General features: G+C 40.1%; 2 protein-coding genes across 2 annotated transcripts in view; one reads left to right on the top strand and one right to left on the bottom strand.

Moving 5' to 3' along the window:
- The window catches only part of REEP3 (receptor accessory protein 3), a 98,841-nt gene extending 80,782 nt beyond the window's left edge, over positions 1-18,059 (bottom strand). Inside the window, exon 1 of the mRNA XM_026013503.2 lies at positions 17,853-18,059. Within this exon, the coding sequence (XP_025869288.1) occupies positions 17,853-17,884 (32 nt within the window). The 5' untranslated portion in view covers positions 17,885-18,059. The remainder of the gene's footprint in view (positions 1-17,852) is intronic.
- JMJD1C (jumonji domain containing 1C) overlaps positions 17,552-19,408 on the top strand; it is a 324,083-nt gene continuing 322,226 nt past the window's right edge. The window contains exon 1 of the mRNA XM_072756132.1: positions 17,552-17,693. The gene's annotated coding sequence lies outside the window, so the exon portion shown is untranslated. The remainder of the gene's footprint in view (positions 17,694-19,408) is intronic.

The raw sequence follows: 19,408 nt of genomic DNA, 5'->3' as shown, positions 1-19,408 counted from the left end.
GAGCTGCAGGCAGCGGCTGATATACATAGGGTGGCATCCTATATTCTTGAATGTACCCAGAGAGACAGAAGTGAAGACATGAGGGCTTATCTAAGTAACTAAGTACTAGGGTTAGTACTCTATTAGAGTTAGGGTCAACTGTTAAAGTGACTTTACTCTAGGCCCACACGTTGGTGGGGAGAGAATATTAAAATATAAAACAAAACTAAAAATAAAGTCTGTTTTTCTTCATCTTTCATTTCTTTATAATTCTAATGACATTGTTATGGAAGGGTTACAACTCTGTAATACTCATTAGTGCCTGGATGTAACGCAAACAGACTGTTTTAAGGAGCAGGGACTAATAATATATTTCTCTATAATAGGCCCATGTCAGTATAAAGGACATTCACACAGTTTATCACACTGGTGCCTCAAAAGCAACCTGAGTTAATCAAGAACAGAATCACCTCCATTTTAGGGATGAAGTAAAGGCATACTACTACAGTTGACCCTTGAACGATACAGGTTTGAACTGGATGCGTCAACTTACAAAGATTTTTTTTTCAATAAATACAGTACAGTAGTGTAAATGTATTTTCTTATGATTTTCTTAATTTTTCCCTCTAGCTTACTTGGTTATAAGAATATAGTATATAATACACACAGCATACAAAATATGTGTTTACTGAATGTTATTGGTAAGGCTCCCAGTCAATAATGGTAGGTTATTAGTATTTAAGTTTTGAGGGAGTCAAATGTTATACACAGATTTTCAACTATACAGTAGTCAATGCTCTTAACCCCTGGATTGTTTAAGGGTCAACTGTACTAAGAAGTAGTGATGTCACTTGCAGTTACTCAAAGGATAATGTGTGAAGTTGCATTTTATGAAACTCCAAATTCTGTAAATTAGAAAAGGAACATGAAAATATTGATATTTTTACCTTGTACTGTTTTTATACTGCTGCCACAAAACAGTGCCAGTTTAGCAGGCAAAAAGAAATATCTATCCTGTAGAAACCTTGTCATTATGAAATTCTGAAGAACTTACACTTCAAAGAAATTTAAAACTCACCCCAGAAATAATCAGTAATAACATTTGATGATTTAAACATCTCTTTCAGTATTATTGATGGAGAAAGATTAAAAAAATATACAAAATGGGATCTTAAAATACATGTCATTTAAAAAATAACCCTAATTTTCCTTAATTTAAATGATAAATATAACTGATGGGATAAATAAAATTTTATTTAAACAGGAAAAATGTCAGAGCCTCAAGTAAGCCTTTGATTTAAGAAAAGGGTTAGGAACGGCTGGTGCTTTAGCTCTACATAGCATCTGTCCTTCTCTTATGATGAAATTTGCCTTGAGCTTCCTCTCATCTTCCCCCGGCCTCCAGATTTTACCTATTATATTTTTAGCCAATTATAACACATTCTGATATACAATATTAATACTATGGATACTGTTAAAGGCATGGAATGATTTTGATGAATTTAAAAATAAACATAAATCCCTGCACCAACAAATTTTAAAGTGATCTTTTTAAGGCAGTCTAAATTGTATGCTGCTGTAAACGTGCTATTTAGCCAATCTGACAAATGTGATATTTTGCTGTTGGCTAGACTTTGTTTCACATGCTAGCTGGGAATATGAAATTCATTTCCAAGGTGAATTTCATGAAGCACTACTATAGAGAATGTTATAATAAAATCCAGACATTCCATCCACTACATTCCTTTCCTCTAATACTTCTGTAATTCAATCTAAAAAGACCAAGCAAGTCTGTCTGGGAAGATTACTGCTTTATAGACCACTAATGTTGCTAAGCTTCGAATATTTTCTGGGTACTCAAATATCCTGAAATCACTGAACACCAAAGTACGGACATTTTATAATTTTTGTCTCTTTGTTTTAAAATGGTAACAGTTCAGCAACTCAATTCTGTATAGTTTCCTGACACTACTATTTCTCAAAATCCTCACTTGGTTTTCTCTCTCACAATCTCTAGCGTAAAGATTTTCAAACCTGTTTGTATATTCTAATCACCTGGAGAGCTTTTAAAACAAAGGATGTCCAGGCCTTATTCCAGATCAATTAAGTCAGAATCTTTGAGGATGGGGTCCGGGAAAGGTGTTTTTAAAAGCTTTTAAATACCATATAGTGCTGTGTGAGTTCTTATTCTAAATAAAGAATCCAAAGCATCTCTATGTAAATAGATACTCTTAACCCATGTTCAGGAACAGTGAAAATAATTTAATTAAGATTTTTAAAAGGTGAAAAGTTATCATTCTATCAACCATATTTCTCATAAATAGCACCCATTTTCAACATTTGTAAAGCTGGAGAACTGCTTTCTGGTTTAAAGCCGTAGTTTTAAAGTATCCCATCATACAAAACTTCTTTTTAAAGGGTAAATAAGGTTAGGAAATCTTGTCTGTTTATCGGGAAGTTTTAGGATTAGTTTGAGGGATTGTTAGCAAAACATAAGACTAACTGACAAAACCTTAATAAAACAAGAATTTGGCAAAGAGTAAAAGGAATAAATAATAAATGGTCACTGATTTCAGAGCTCATTTTCAAGGTAACTTCTTTTTCTTGTTTTTTTTTTTTTTTTTTTTCCCAGTTTATACCAGCTTTCCAATCTTTTATTGTTTATATTAGGAGTTCATTTTATTTCATGAATTTCCCATCATGTTTCATAAGAAACGTTCCATAATAACCCACTTCATTTATCCCCCTAGTACATGTTTGGGCTTTGGGAAATACTCCATTACATGTTATAGAAGCCGACTGATTCCTTTCCTGATTTCCTTCTTCCTAAAGCACTCTCACAAAATCCTCCAGGATTCCTCAACTCAACTTGGCTAAAATTCTTCACGTTAAAAAAAAAAAAAAAACTGTTATTCAAACGAAGTTGGCCACCCTGTTGTTATTTCTGGGAGGCTGCTAGGGTAGTACAGAACTATGGATAACTTTTAAAGTTAAAGCTAGTAAATTTACTTATTTTGCATTCCCAAACTAGAAATCTCTGCTGATGAATCTGCAAATCTACTAGCTAATCATCTTCTAATCAGGTTCCTGAACGTCCGCCTCTACTAACCAAGTGAGCACAGAACATGGAATGACAAGGGAGCAAGGGGACAGCCTAACAGGCCAAATAAATCCTGGCCATTAGTGGGTGACAGATGTCTTAGCCAGATCACCCCCACAGCAATGCTGACCACACAGAAAACACAAAACTCTCTATTATTATTTTCCTTTTTCCTCCTTTTCTATAAATGAGGCTCAGCATGTATAAGAAACCAGAGCTACACATTGGTATAAAATGTTACTATTAGACATCATTTCCCACTGATAGGTTCTGGGCCCATCCCAGATTCTAGAATTAACCTCATCTCCTTTGTAATAGTGGGGGAATTGCTCTGAAACACATAACCTAAAAGTTAAATCATTCTTATGGAGCCGTTAGGGAGTTTCAAGTAATGTAACATTTCTGACCAACTGAACTCTCAAAATGGACAAGCAACATCAGTAGGAATACAAAGCGGATTACAGAGGTAAGGCTATTATTTCTGCATTTCAACATTTACACTCTCTTAGGTCTGTTTTAGTCTGGAAGTAGCTATAGTGAAGGCACATGAATTTATACATTTTTTAGGCACTGAGTTGCTTTTTTTAGCAAATATCCCACATATCAAACAGATAGGCAAGAAAACTACTGTCATCTGAAAATAAGTGAGGGGAAAAAAAAAACTCTTAAGTGTTTATGTACCTACTTCTAGAACCTCAAAAATCCTTTGGATATATACGAAATTGGACATTCTTCACTGGACTCATACCAGCTTTGAGAAAAAGAAGGGACTAGAGACAGACTGCCTAGTGATTTCACAGGGGTTCTGGCCTTCTGTTCACAAACTCTTCATGACAGGTGCAGCGCCTTCCCTCCCTCCATCTGGGGCCTGGCTGAGCACTAAAACTGGCCTCTACACCAGCAAGAAGCATATGGGCTGGGACAGGGGCAGCATCTCCTTTCTGATGGTATCTGCTCCCCCATTGTCTAAGCTTGTCCCTTTAATTACCGTATCTTTGTCCTAACTTATTTTGTCACGCACTTCTTTAAAAAAAAAAAAAAAAGATTTATTTGAGATAGAGAATGTGAGCATGTGTGCAAGCTGGGGGAGGGGCAGTGGGAGAGGGAGAGGGAGAGGAGAATGCTGAGGCGGACACCCTGCCGAGTGCAGTGCCCAACCTGGGGCTCGATCCCAGGACCCTGAGATCATGACCTGAGCTGAAATCGAGAGCTGGATACTTAATCAAATGAGCCACCCTGGCACCCCAAGCATTTCTTAAATATAAGAGTTGATATGAAGAAAATATGACACATACTTCTAAGTTATGAAGCACAATGAAGTGAACCAGCCATCCAAAATCAAGGCAGAATAGCACCATTATCATTGTTTCTGAGATTTTTCTTCTGCTAGGGTATTCCCCGAGAAGTGACGCCCAATCCTAAAATCTGTGTTTATCGTTCTTTTCTTTTTGGAAGAATAGATTTGCCATATAGGCAGATATTTCCTACATTGTTTGGTCTTACCTTTGTTGGAGTCTTTAAAATGGTAACCTACTAAATGTAATCCCATCTGGCTTTTTTTAAAACCAAACCAAACCAAACCAAACTTCACTATAATTTCCCCGTCATCCATGTTGATGCTATTTTTTTTTAAATTAAAGATTTTATTTATTTATTCATGAGAAGGGGGAGGCAGAGGGAGAAGCAGGCTCCATGCAGGGAGCCCGACCTGGGACTCGATCCTGGGTCTCCAGGACCATGCCTGAGCTGAAGGCAGATGCTTAACTGCTGAGCCACCAGGGCTGCCCCATGTTGATACTTTTTAAGTGGTATCTCATTCAGCTTTAGTGCTACATAATATTCCATTATGTAAATACACTAACATTCATTTACCCAGTCTCCTCTGTAAACTAGTATTCTTGGTAGATTCTTGCTTTAAGAACTTTCCTATTAATATCCTTGCAAACGTCTCCTGCCACAGGTATCTAGGTCTACCAGGTAGTGGAATTGCTAGGTCGCCAGGTATGGGGATGATGAACACTGTAAGTTTCCAGAGCTGTTACATCTTCCTTTTCTGCCATTCCCAAAAAAATGTTGCTCTGCCCATCCTTGCCAACACTTGGCATTTTCAGACTTCTTAATTTTTGCAATGTAGAATGTGTGAAATGGAATTTCAATGTGGTCTTAATTTACATTTTCTTGAAAACTAATGAGTTTTGTGATTCTTTTTATATGTCTAGTTGCCATTGGTTTCATCTTCTAGGAGATGCCTTTTACTTTCGTCCCATTTTTTTTTTTTTAGATTGCTAATTTTCTTATTGATTTTAAGCAATTCTTTACATCTACTATCATACCTTGTCATATATTTTATAAAACTGTCTGCATTCTTCACCCTCACTGGGCCACAATTCTAGTGCTGGCTTCCATTACACCTTCCTTTCCAGCCCCCAAACTACTGAGGAATTGAGAAAACCGCAATATGGGTTTCCAAATAGAGCTTTAAAACTCATTTCCTGAAAAGGATATTTAAAACAATTGGGTATTTTTTCACAGAGATTAGCAAAGATAAAATTGTCAGGGATGGCACAGGTGGTAGAAATACACATTCAACACCACCGTTGAGAATGTAAAGTGAATCTTGATCTTGTTAAGGGTGGTGATACAGGAGTATTTGACAAAACTCACTGAAATTATTGCATGCAAATTCCAGTACACAGGTAGGTGGGGTTGCACACTGGATCAGGTCTAGTTCTAGAGCTAGACTGCCACTAGCTCTGTCACTTAGAGTAAGTTGTGTGACTACCCTGGGCAGGTTATTTTGCTTCTCTAAAGCCTTGGCTTTCTCAATGGCAAAATGGGGTAATAATACAGATATTATTATATTATACAGCAGTATCTGTATCTGTATTATTAGGGCCGTTGTGAGATATAAATGAAATTGTGTGAAAGTGCTTAGAATAATTCCTAATGCAGAAACAGCATCAGATGTAGGGTAGGCTGCATTTATCATTTACAGTTTGTTGTAGGGTCTGAAAAGTTCTCTACCAAATTATAATGACATTTTCCTACATTTTCTTCTAAAAGTTTAAATATTTTAGTTCTGACATATAAGCAGGTAGTCCACTTATAATTTATTTCTGAGTTTGCTGTGAAATAAGGATGTAATTTCATTCTTTTTTTTCTAAGAGATGACCTAGTTGTCACAACAGTATTAGGTTACCCATCCTTTCCCACTGATTTGGAATACTACTCTGTTGTATCAGATTTCCACACGTGCTGGGTTAGTTTCTGGATTCTTGATTATGTTCCAGTAAGTTTATTGTCAATCACTGCACCAATTCTACATGGTCTCAGTTACTATAACATTATAATCAAACTTTATATATAATTGGGGCAAGTCTTCCTTCCTTGTTCTTTACAGCTGTCTTATCACTGCTGGGGGGGTTTTGCTCTCTCCTGTGAACTTTAGATAATTAGGTTCCACGAAAACACAAACAGTAAGAATCCTGTTGGAATCCCACTGAATTTATAGTTAGTTGGGAGGAACTGATCAACATTAGCCAATACTGATCCATCAACACGGACTATCCATTTACTCAGATCATCTTTTAACGTTCATGTTTACAACTTTTTTTATAGTTTTGTCCCCATTGTTACAGATCCTTTTAACAGGCGAAGGCAATCTGTGTACAGTTACTGTCATTACTGCCATATTTGAACCCATTTCCTGCATCATTTTTGGTCCACGTGTCCTCCATCACCTGTCCCTTTATTTTGGTCTTCTCTATCCCAGTAGCCTCCTGTCTCCTCCCCCTCTGTTGGTTTGGAAACTATAGATAATAACCTTTTAAGTTGTTATATCTCTGCATGTGACAGAGGCCATACTGTTCTCTCCTCGCCTTTACTGAGAGTGAAAGGAAAAAGAACTAGAGGAAAAGGTGAGAAAAATGTAAAGCGGAGGGCAAGAGCCTGTGAAAACGTACTCTGAAGTGGGAAGTGGGGAGCAGAACTGAACATTTCACGGGACGGGGATGCGTGCTTTCCTTCCTCCTCTCTCTCTAGGCACTTAGGCAGTGCACTTGTAGGTTACATGTTACATCATCTTCAGCATTTCCTTCACCTCTCTTAGTCATTCCAGGTAACCATGGGTTCTTTTTATCATAACTATTACTGTTAAGATGGCTTACCATTTTTGTTTTTCTGATTAGTTTAGTTGAGCCATTTCAGTTAAAGCACTACAAGAACTTGTCACTAGCAAAACTTTAAGGAAATGGGGTATAGATTTACAGGAAGAAGGTACATTTTATTTTTAAAGATTTTATTTATTCATTCATGAGAGACACAGAGAGAGAAGCAGGCTCCCTGCGGGAAGCCGGATGCGGTGACTCCATCCCAGGACCCCAGAATCACGACCTGAGCCAAAGGCAGACCCTCCACCACTGAGCCACCCAGGTGCTCCGAAGGTACATTTTATTTCTTAAGCTTAGGAGACCATTTGAAACAAAGCAGTATTTGCATCATGTTTACCACAGGAAATAACACAACATTTAGGATTTAAAAATTCCTAAGAAAGTATTTAACCATGATAAAAAAGCATAAACTGTCTGTGTGTGTATGGGGGGGGGGGGGGAGGGAAGTTCATTTCCATTTCCATTTTGTATTTCTGCCATTTACCTGTCAAGGAAAAGACCAGATATCCTTTTGGAATATTTTTACGCAAAGCTTTCAGGCCACTTTTCTCATGTAATTTTATTTAACGCTTTAATGCTTTCAAATTCTTTAAGATTTATACACTTCTAAGGCCCTTTTATATGGAGCTAGCAGTGTATCTTTAAAGTGTAGTCTTCCCTATCCATTAATGATCCATTAAATACCTTAAAACCACCATCATTTCTATTTGCAAGATTAACTAAGGTATGTAAAGTGAAAATCGGAAAGCCTTATATTTCAGAAAACCAGAATTAAAAAACTAAGGTTGATGAAAATTAATGATTTAAAACAGTGCAAATAAACAAATATTGACCAAACAACAACTAGGAAGTTTGTTCAGCAATACTGAGATTAGTTGGTGTCCCCAAAAGAAAACAAAAATCACAGGCACAAAGCAGCAAAGAACTAATCATGGCAATTATGTTCCCCATTAGGCAAATATCACCAAGTTCTCTTTTGTTCTTATATCTGCCCTTTCTTTAAATCCACACTCAAGAAGAGTGACTACTGCTCACTGTTTCAGTGGGCCCCTGGAAATTTAAACACAGAGAAGCCAGTTTATCCATTTATAGTTTTGGTGAAAGTGTATTCTAAATTTTGGAAGTCCTAAAGATTGATAATTAAAGTTTGGTGATGAAAAAGTGTCACATTAGCAGAATCTTTAGCATACAATTTATTCAGTGCTGTATACATTCATGCTATTTTAAAATACCATTTATTAATCATTGCTAATATTCATGTAATACAAGGGTAATGTATTTACTTAGCTCAATATTCAAGTAGTTTTTTCCCAAACCTTCGATTTTTATTTTATTAAACTTTTGAATATAGTTGACAAAGGATGTTACATTACTTTCAGGTGTACAAGACAGTGATTCAATTTCTCTACAGGTTATCCTATGCTCACCACAAGTGTAGCTACTATCTATCACCATACAACCCTGTTACAATACCACTGACTCTATTCCCTGTGCTGGGCCTTTTATTACCATGACTTATTCATTCCATAACTGGAAGCCTGTCTCCCATTCCCCTTCACCCATTTTGCCCATGCCTCCCACCTCCCTTCCTTCTGTCAACCATCAGTTTGTTCTTTGTAAATATCTAAGCAGTTTTATTATATACAAAATACTTCACAGTTTCTCACAGAAAACTAATTTATTTATGGTTCTGCATAGGAAGCGTCCAAGTAATAGAGACGAGATCTTCAGTGAGGGTTGTACTCTCCCTTTCCTGCCCCCAAGTGATGGAGAACTCATTGCTCTCACAAGGTTGTCAGTCTCAATGGTGAACAATTCTGGGTATTGGAAAGCTTTCCTTTATTTACTGAATAAAACTGTTTTCCCTATAACATCCACCTATTGCCCTAACGTTACATTCACAATAAGGGAAAAATCAGTCTTCTCTTCCCCATGTGACAACTTTTAAATCAAGACAATTTTGTTAGACATTAAATGTTCTCCTTACCTAACCCCTAAAACTCCTTGGTATTTTAGTTTTTCTCAGGATATGTAAAAGAGATTGTTATAAGCTGAACTATGCCCCTACAAAAAAGACATGAAGTCCTAATCCCCACTCCCTCAGAATGTGACCTGATTTGGAGATAGGGTCCTTACAGAGGTAATCATGTTAAAATGAGGTAATTAGCGTGGGCCCTAACCCAATGAGACTTACATATCTAATACAAAGGGGAAATTTGGACACAGAGACCTTCACAAAAATGAAGGCAGAGATGGGGGTGATGTATCTATCAGCCGAGGAATGACAAAGACTGCCAGCAAAGCACCAGAAGCTGAGAGAGAGTCTTGGAACAGATTCTCCCTCAAAGCCCTCAGAAGGAACCAGGGAACCCATCGATACCCTCGCCTTGACTTTTACCTTCCAGAACTGTGAGACAGTAGATTTCTGTTGTTCAGGCCACCCGGTTTCTGGTATTACAGCAAACTAATACATTTCTCAGAAATGTGACATGATAAAAGGTTTAAGAAATTTTCCACAGCAGGATGCTTTGTTTATGGGTGAGAATAATTCTTTCCTAAAATAGACTTACCATTACTTGGAAACATAAATGCTCTCAGCAATAATACATTTGAATACTTCCTGAAATTATGTTTTGAACTACTGGTTAGGACAAACCTATTATGTTTAGTTTTTTCCTATGACTTTTGCTTTCACAATTTTCTCAGCAGCTCTGCCTTTGCAGAGCTGATGTAACTGTTAATAGTAAGAACAGTAAGAACCCTTGGCTCTGTACTCAAATCCTAATATCCAAACAACTCATAGGACCAAGAAAACTATAACCTGTAAATTACACTTTATTCACAAATTTAGAGAATAAGGAATATAAAAGTTGAGGGTAGAATGTATGATTACATAAATCATTTTCTAAGAATATTTATGTCAGTATACTATATCAGATTTTCATCAATTTTGGGAACTTCTCTGTAAATACTGAAATAGAAATTAATTTTGAAACAGTAAAAAAAATTAAGATCAGCAACATTATTTTATATAGAAGATTCTTAAGCAAAAGATATCCTGAGATGCTTAGGAATTCCTGAATATCATTATTTATAGCCTGTAATTTCTCCCACAAAGTACATAGGAGCAGCACACAAAGCCATTTTCAGATGGAAATGCTGAGCAGACTGTGCCTTGTAAGGAATCACTCCAGTTGACCTTGCTGTAATAATAGAAATGTTTTATTTCTGTGCTGTCCAATAGGTAGTTACTAAGCTTGAATGCCTATTGAGCACTCAAAATGTGGCTAGTGTGACTGAGGAACTTAATGTTTAACTACCTAAAAAGCCACGAGGGACTAGTGGCTACCATATATATTTTTTAGATTTTATTTTTTATTTTATTCATTTCAGAGAGAGAGAGAGAGAGAGAGAGAGAGAGAGAGAGACTGAGAGGATGAGCAGAGGAAAGGGTGGAGGGAGAGGGGAAGTCGACTCCCCGCTTACCAGGGAGCCCAACATAATGACATGACATGATGCAGGGCTGGATCTCAGGACCCTGAGACTATAACCTAAGCCAAAGTCAGATGCTTAGCCAACAGAGCCACCCAGGTACCCACTGCTACCACATTGAACAGCACAGCTTCTGGGTTCATTCCCTCCCATACATATTTTCCTTCTTTTTCCCTTTAATGCAGGAGTTCTCAGGGAGTGGCAATTCTGCCCACTAGGTGACGTGCGGCAAAAAGACATTTTTGGCTGCCATAACTGGGAGGTGCCAATGGTATCTAGTGGGGCGCGGCCAGGAATGCTGTTAAACATCCTACGGTGAACAAGACAGGCGTCCGGAGGAAAGGATTATTCAGTCCAAAATGTCAAAAGTTTTAGTTTCAGAAACCTAGACATATTCAAAAGCCATATAATATTCTAACATTAGCAAGTCTGCTCTTGAAATCTTTTGTCATTGTTCAATATTCCATCCCAACTGCTGTTTCCTCTGTCCATAGTCTCTTAGCAAGTACACCACCTCATCTGATTTTCAATCATAGTGACCTATGTCAGTTTGACATGACTGAAGCTGGTAACTGTACTTTTTTTTTTTTTTTTTTGGTAACTGTACTTTGTAATAGGGATAAATATACATAAACCCTAAACCGTTTTTCAAACATGAAGACATTTATAACAGAAAAACTTTTACTTCTAACTTTTCATTTAACTTCATTTAATTACATGAAAGGGCTAGTTTAGTGCCAATGCGTGATCAGTGACATCAAAAGCTCATGTTCTGCTAGCAGAGATTCAGCAGAAATCTTTTTCCACCTGACAAAACAGTAATATATTTAAGATCTTTAAATTACCCATTTATGCCATTATTATAAGACACTCTTTTATTTGAACATTATAATCTATACCAAAAGCAGAGAGTATTAAAAAAAAATCTCCGTCCTTAAACAGTTCAAAAATCCAGTGAAAGAATAAATGGTTAATATAGCTGCAGTCACAAAAAGTGAACAAAAGCAAATTGTTTCTAAAATGGAGGCTAATAAAGGAATCTTGTTGGAAGTCTGGCCTATGCAATGAAAACAAGACCCAACAGTTTAGGATGTGTTTTCTGTCCTAATGAAGGAAGACAGAAAAGATAACCTCTTATCACTGATGAAAAATTATATTTTTAAGATTTTAACTTTTTCAATTTCCTTGAAAATGTTGCTCCTATTTACCTTATTTCTCATTACCTCACAGCAATTTCTGTATCTTGTTCTTAGACACACTTCCTAAACATTTTAGTTATTCACGTGATAAATCTCATCCAAACTGGAAAATAAAATCTACCTTAACCTAATTGAAAGATGACAAACTTAGACATCTCTGAGATTTTACAACCATTTAAAAGTATGTAAAGCACATATCAAGGAAGAAATGTGTCACTTATAAATTGTGACTGCCTTCAAACTTCCACGAGGAGTTAAAAATTACTCAAGATGTTTTTCACTAATCCTATATGATCTTTGCATGCAAAGGGAAGAGGCAGGATGCTATCATAATAATGCATTTAAGAGTTGATGCTGGCTTGGACTAGAGTAACATACATAAAGCTGATGAAAACCAGGGGGATGCTGTGTCTATTTTGAAGGTAGAGCCAACAAGATTTGCTTTAGGATTCAATGCAGGCCATGAGAGAAAGACTGGAATCAAGGATGATCCCAAGGTTTTTGGCCCGACCTACTGGAAGTACCAAGTTGTCATTAATTGGGCTAGTGCAGACTGCCAAGGGAGCCAGACTAGGAAGGAAATCCAGAAGCTCAGTTTTGGGTATCTTAAGTTGAAGATGATTTTCAGATGTTTCCAAGTAAAGTAAGCACCTGAAAATATGTATGATCATGAGTTCAGCACTGAGGTCTGGGTCAGAGATGTGAATTATGAGAGTCCTCATAGAAAAAGAGAAAAAAAATCTAGGAACTGAGCTCCTGGACCTGCCAACTTGAAGAAGTCAGGGCATGTGGAGGAATGTGACAAGGGAGACAAAGAAGGGAGTGGCCACTGAGTTATGAAGAATACAAAAACAAGGTTTCTTGGAAACCACGTGAAGAAAGCACTTCAAGGACAGAGTGAGCAACTGTACCAAAAGCTCCCGATAAGTCAGATGAGGACCAAACAATTGGGTCACACGGGGTCACCTCTGACCTAGAGAAGGGCAATTTCAGTAGAGTGGTTGGTGGCAAAGCCTCCTATGGGTCTGAGAGTGACCTAAAGGAGAGGAAATGGGGAAAGTGAACATAGACGTTCTTTTGAGGAGTTTTTGCTTTAAAAGGGAGGGGGAAGGGGCTCCTCCCGCAGGAACCGGTGGCTCAGCAGTTAAGTGCCGCCTTGGGCCTGGGGCATGGTCCTGGAGACCCCGGATGGAGTCCCACATTGGGCTCCCTGCATGGAGCCTGCTTCTCCCTCTGCCTGTGTCTCTCATGAATAAATAAATAAATAAAAATTCTTAAAAAAAAAAAAAAAAAAAAAAAGGGAGGAGGGAGAGGGAGGAATGGGATAATAAGATGAAAAGTAGGCCAAAAGAGTTTTTTTGTTAAGTAGGAGAAATAATAGCATGTTTGTGGAGAAAGATCTAGGACAGAGGGAAAACATGCTGGAAAAAAGTGGGAAAATTGCTGGAGTATGGTTTTTAAGGTTTGTAATTTAGACTTTAACGATACCCATTAAATATAATCAAAGAGGATCAATTTACTTCTGCTATATAATAAAACTATGGTAAGACAAAAAGTGTTATTAATGTAAAAAGGGAAATACAGATGTATGGAATATAAAAGGTCTCCAAATTAATCCAATTCTATATGAGAAAGTAGTACTTATCAAATATCTAGAGTAATTAGTATTCTATATTTAGAAGTGAAAAATCACAGAGCAAAAAATGAACAAGTTGAACTGTATTAAAATTACAAATTCTCCTTACAACTAAAAATAAAATATCTAAAGAGAAGTATTATTAGATTGAGAAACAAATTTAAGTTGAATATGGCTTGAGGTTAATTAAGTAAGGAGCTCAAACAAGTAAATTATCAAGTAACCAAAAGATAAATGGGTCAAGTACATACAGACTACTTGTACAACAGGAGATACTATAAATATCAGGACAAGTATTAAATCTTGCTAACAGTAAAATGCAGAAAAAACCCCAATGCAATCTGTTATACATGTTAGGAAAATACGAAAAAGTTGAAACACCCAAGCCTGGCTAAACTGTGAGAAAGACAGTAATCATACACTGTTGGTGTCAATGTAAAATATTAACATCCTTTTGGACAGCAATTTGGCAATTCATATCACCAGTCCTAAAAATACTCATAGCCTTTCACCCAAATACTCCTCCTGGATATTCTGCCTAAGAAAATACTTAAAAAGAAAAAAAGTATACATAAATGATGTTTACTGTGACATTATAATTATGTTGACATTAGTTATGATAATATTAAAAATGAACTAAAAGCAAAATTAAAGAAATGAATGGCTATGAAAATTATGAATACTGGCCTGATTACAGAAGAGATAAAATATGATTTCAGAGAACACAGAAGATGCTTACAATATACTAAGAATAATATAAAACTTTATTTTTATTTATTTATTTTTTTACTATACTCTAAATATAACTATGTCACCTACAACAAGACAAAGAAAAATGTAAACTGAAAACAGTTTCAACATCCAGTCTGTTGGGACTGTAGGGGAATACGTTCTTCCTTGTTCTGATAACAACTAATACTTACTGAATACTTATCACGTGTCCAATGCTGGACTATACACGTTATGTATATGGACACATATAATCCTATGGGGGTAGGCTGCAGTCAATAAATGGCAGAGCTGATATTGATCTTAACCACAATGATATATACCTAAATTAAGAAAAGTTAGAAAAGTAGGATTTCTCTCAACCTGTAAGAGTCATGTTTCAAAAGGTAAGGTAGAGGTAATCACAAATGAATGAAATATCATTTGGTAATCTCAGACTACTATACCTTAATAATTGCTAACTTTTCAATCTTGCCTGCAAAGTTAAAACTGATTTTAAACAGAATGGAAAAACCCAACAAAATAAAAACCATTTCATACCACTACAGAATGCTAGAGCTGTATAAGAGAGTAGATTACCAAATCCCTTTATCTCTATAGAGAAACGGAGGTCTCTAATCAGTAAGAGGCTGACTCAAGGTCATTTGGGTGGTTAATATAACGAAAGCTAGTTCTGTATTCCAGGTTCCCAGAGGAGTCCAACAATATTTCTTTCTATACTGCCTTATTCCCCTCCCCCACAAAAAACCATACCTATTATGTTTTAAGTGCAGAATAAATGCCAAGCTGCACATCTGGTGTGTTTTAGTTAAACTAATATTTACAATAGTTTTAGTAGTGGTTTAATATTATAACCACTTTAAGAAGATGGCAGTGAAGCTCAGATGAGTTTAGTACATCACCCAGCATCATGCAGCTATTAACTGGCATCAGGATCTGATCCCAAAGCCAGGGCTCTTCCTCCAGTATCTACCACAAGGTCTGGAGAGAGAGTGCTCATGCACAGGAAGCTCTGGTTCTGGAAGTTCCTTGTGTTCCCTGCGCATGCCACCAAAGGTTCACAGTAAGAAAACTATCTGATTTTTCTTCAGGCTCAGGACTATCAGGCTGTACCAGCAGGTTAAAAAGAACGTAAATAAATTCTATCTCCTGGCATGAAAAAAAGTCTCCAAGTTTGTGTAGGTCCTGGAATGGGCTTTTGTGTCCTATAGTACAACAAGGGAGAATACATTCTACTGAGAAATTGAGGAGCGCAGGGGTAAAATATAACGATGCTTGTATTCCTTGACAATCGTGCTTTCTAGTATGCTAATGGTTCAATGGCTCATGACATATAATTCCATGACCTTTCCTCCCTCCCATTTTTTTCTTTTCTTTTGCTTCACACTTCAAATTCCATAGATTCTAGTACTGCAGGCTTTAGTCTTTTCTCTCCAGTTAGGGAGCCCCCTAAGTGAGCTCCTTGTCTTCAGAGTTTCTTCATTTACAACTATCTCACTCAGCAAGGGAGAGAATCTTCCAAAGTGAAGCCACTACTGCCTAACAAAATTTATCACTTTTTCCTTAAATTCTTTGAAAACAGGCCCTAGTCTACCTTTCCAGCTATCTCTCCTGTCCCTCAAGTTCCCTGTAACTAATCTGGGCTTTCCCTGCTTTGTGCTTTTGGCTCACAAAGATCCCTTATCTAGAATCCTCTACTCTTTCATCTTTGGCTGTCTAAATTCAGAAGGTCCTTTAAGGTCCATCTCAAATGTAATCTCCCTTGTTTTTTCTGGTTCTCCAACCAGATATAATTCCCTCCTTTTCTAACCCTTATAAGCACTGGGTTGTAACTCTTACAAGACTCCACATTGTCACCTGTATTGCGGCAGGTATCAGTGTTTGAACTGTCAGTTCCAGTAACATCAACACTGTGTTTACTAACTTTTGCGTTATAGGTAGCACCTAGAGAAGACTTTCATATTCACAGTCAATGATCAAAACCAAAAATTTGATTCGAGTAATGCAAACTACATCAAAGTGCTTCACAATTTTCTGTTAAAAAAAAAAAAAACTGGTCAAAGGAAACCAGTTTAAAAAAAAAAAAGTTACAGCTTCTTAAATGGGACACTTCATTTTCTAGGTGCAAACACAACAGTTGATATACATCTACGAGGTCAAGAAAGGTGTGCTTGGATTATGTAAATGACACTTAAAAGGCTTAAAAAGGCTGAAAAAAACAAGCCTCAAAAACCCCAATCTGAAGACATCTGTAGTGTGCTTTTATTTCCTGATTTTTAGTTCTCTTCAGAGGAATGCAGGAAGCTCTGAAGCTTTAAACCTAGAATCTGTAGGGAGGTAGGGCAAACTTCATTAAGGCAATCAAATGATAAAGTCAGAAGGCTACTGCAAATCAGGCTGAATAGAGCTACTGAGTGATCCACTCTCGAACAAAAAACCAAAACTCAGAAAATTTAGCTTCTTCTCAGTGAAAAACTAAATTTGAAAATCTGGTAAATGTTCTATTTTCCACACTCTGCAGCTAATCGGAGAAGCCTGCTGCTCAACAAAAACATTCCATACAGGTACTGAGGTAAGAGTACTCCTACAGGGATCATGAATAATGAATCGGGGGGGGGGGGGGCCCTGGCTGTACCTACGTCATTGCTTACTTTGTGACCAATTTTTTTTTGTTTTTGTTTTTTTTTTTTGAAGACCGGGGGTAAGGTGGGGAGGATGAGAAAAAACCGGTTTAAACTAGTCAGACAAAATAGCCTTCGTGGAGTTGCGGTGTTTAGTTTTTGTCTCACGGGCCTGTAGCACTTGGTAAGGGCACAATGAAATTAACCGATAATCTGATAAAAGCAAGAGGCACCTGCGGCCTCTCAGTCTCCGACCAGACCGGGCCCCACTCCGCGAGCGGGTGGTCGCCATTCCACGGGAGACGCTAGGTGAGCGCCAAGCTTGGGGCAAGGGGGACCTCTCCCAGGGATGTGAGCTAGGAGCGCTCTCAGGTTTTTAGACTAATCTCTCCTCCTACCACACGTGACCGAATGGCATTCGGCCGCCCAGACAGACACCGCACCGCACCAGCCGCGGGATACAAAGGCTCGCCGCCGCCGCCGCATCCTCGGGAGGGTCGCCGGGCCTCCCGCGCGCGCGTCAGCGGAGACTGCGCAGGGCGCCGCCGCGAGGCGCGCCGCTCCCGGGCCCACAGGGCGGTGCCGCGCAGCGCGGGGAGCGGGAGCGGGAGCGGGGAGCGCGCGCCGCCGGCCTCGCGCGCCCGCCCGCCCAGCGCCTCGGGAGCAGGGCCGCCGCGCCGCACGCAGCCCGGCCGCGCCGCAGCCGCAGCCGCCGCCGCCGCCGGACCTTCGCCCGCCACAGGGAGCCCCGCAGCGCCGTGGACCCGGGTGAGGAGGCCGAGGCCCCCCCCCCCGCCCCCGGGCAGGCCCAGGGCCCGGCCAGCCCGCCCCGGCCCAGGCCCGGGCCTTCCCCTCTCCCAGCCCCTGCCCCTCCCTGCGCCTCCCCGGGGCTGGCGCGGGCGGCGGGGCTTCGGGAGCGGCACTTACACCACGGCTCTGGAGATCATCCAGGACACCATCTTCCCGGGGGCTTGGCCCCCACTTCGGGGGAGGGTGGGCGCCGAGCGTGGCGGACCAGGCCGCCAACGGCAGGCCGCGCGCTCGCCGGCTCCTCGCGCTCCCCGGGGCCGCGCCGGCGCCCTCGGGAGCCGGGCCGGGTGTGTGCGCGCCGCGGCCCGAGCTGCGCGGCGGTCGGCCCCCCGCCCGTCCCCGCCCGTCCCCGCCCGCGGCCGAGCCGCCGCCGAGCCAGCCGGCCCCGCCCCTGCGCTCCGCTGATAGGCGGCGGCGGCGGCGGCGGCGCGGCGGCCGAGGCCGGGTCTGGGCGGCGGGGACCCCGGCGGGCGCCTGCGAGCCTCGGGGCGCGGCCTGCGGCGCCCGGGCCCCCGCCCGCCTTCTCTTTGCATCTCTGGGACGCCCACCCGGCGTGGAGGGGACGAGGGGGTGGCGGGAGGCCGAGGCCGGGGCCGGGGCCTTGCGGGCGGGGGCTGTGATTTATGTGTGGAAAAAATAGCAGGAACTGTCCGGCGGAATCCTCCGGATCAGGCCCTGGCAGCCGGGCCTCCCCGGCAGGACTTTGAGCTGTGTGTAGCGCACCCGCTGTCTCGGGCGTCTGCAGAGCACGGCGTCTTGAGGGAGACGTCGGCAGGATCCTGGTGCAAGCCTGGGGTAGACCAGCAGCCTGGTGCTGCGCGCTGCAGAGCTGGGAGGGGCGGACGACCGTGGCGTTGGATTTCGTGTTTGCAGCAGTGGGTGTATGGATATCGCCGTCCTGGGCCTCTCAAACCACCTTCCCAATCACAACGTCTGCAGAGCCTGTTTTACAAACACATCTGAACCTGCCAGATGTTCAAAGTAAAAAAGGGCCTAGGGCTCCTGACCTGCTCTGCTGTTTACAGTTGTCTTTTTTTTTTTGGTGGTGGTGGTGGGGTGGGTTACTGCTTACTCCTTGCATTTCTTGCAGATAGCGTTGATTTCTAGAGAGAGGATTTAAAAACTGTTTCTGGTAGTAGTGCCCAATTGAGAAAATGATCTTCAAGTGTAGTCTTGTTTTCTCCCCCGGCCCTCCCCCCCCCCCCCCCAAGTTCAGAGGACAGTAAAAGTTAATTCTAATATTCAGATGGTACGAAGAATAAAGGATGAAATGTGAGCTTCAAGCCTTTAATTAAAGTCCTAAAAAACAGCTTATTTTGTGACCATGTAATTTATTCTTTTTGTTCCTCAGTTTCCCCACAGTAAAAAGAGACTAATAATACTGCAGCTTACCTTGTCGGAGTGACATGAGGCAGTGCTAAATATCATGTTTAGGCAGTTCTCCAACTTGCTTGGAAGAAAATCGAGGGCATATATAAGATTGTCCAGAGTTCTTTTAAGTTCCCAGGTTCAATAAATTTAGTACTATTTTTATTATTTAAGAATTGAGCTCAAAAGTTGCTTTCAACTTCAGGGTTAGGTTCTTTTTCTTATTCACTCATATTAAGAATATATAAAAAAAGAATATATATTTTAGTTTCAGGGATCACTTAAAATTTGTATGTGCTTGGAAT

This window comes from Vulpes vulpes, chromosome 4, assembly GCF_048418805.1.
Source record: "Vulpes vulpes isolate BD-2025 chromosome 4, VulVul3, whole genome shotgun sequence".
Classification (NCBI taxonomy): Eukaryota; Metazoa; Chordata; class Mammalia; order Carnivora; family Canidae; genus Vulpes; species Vulpes vulpes.
The sequence above is the reverse complement of the archived record's forward strand: the minus strand, read 5'-3'. Positions and strand labels throughout refer to the sequence as shown.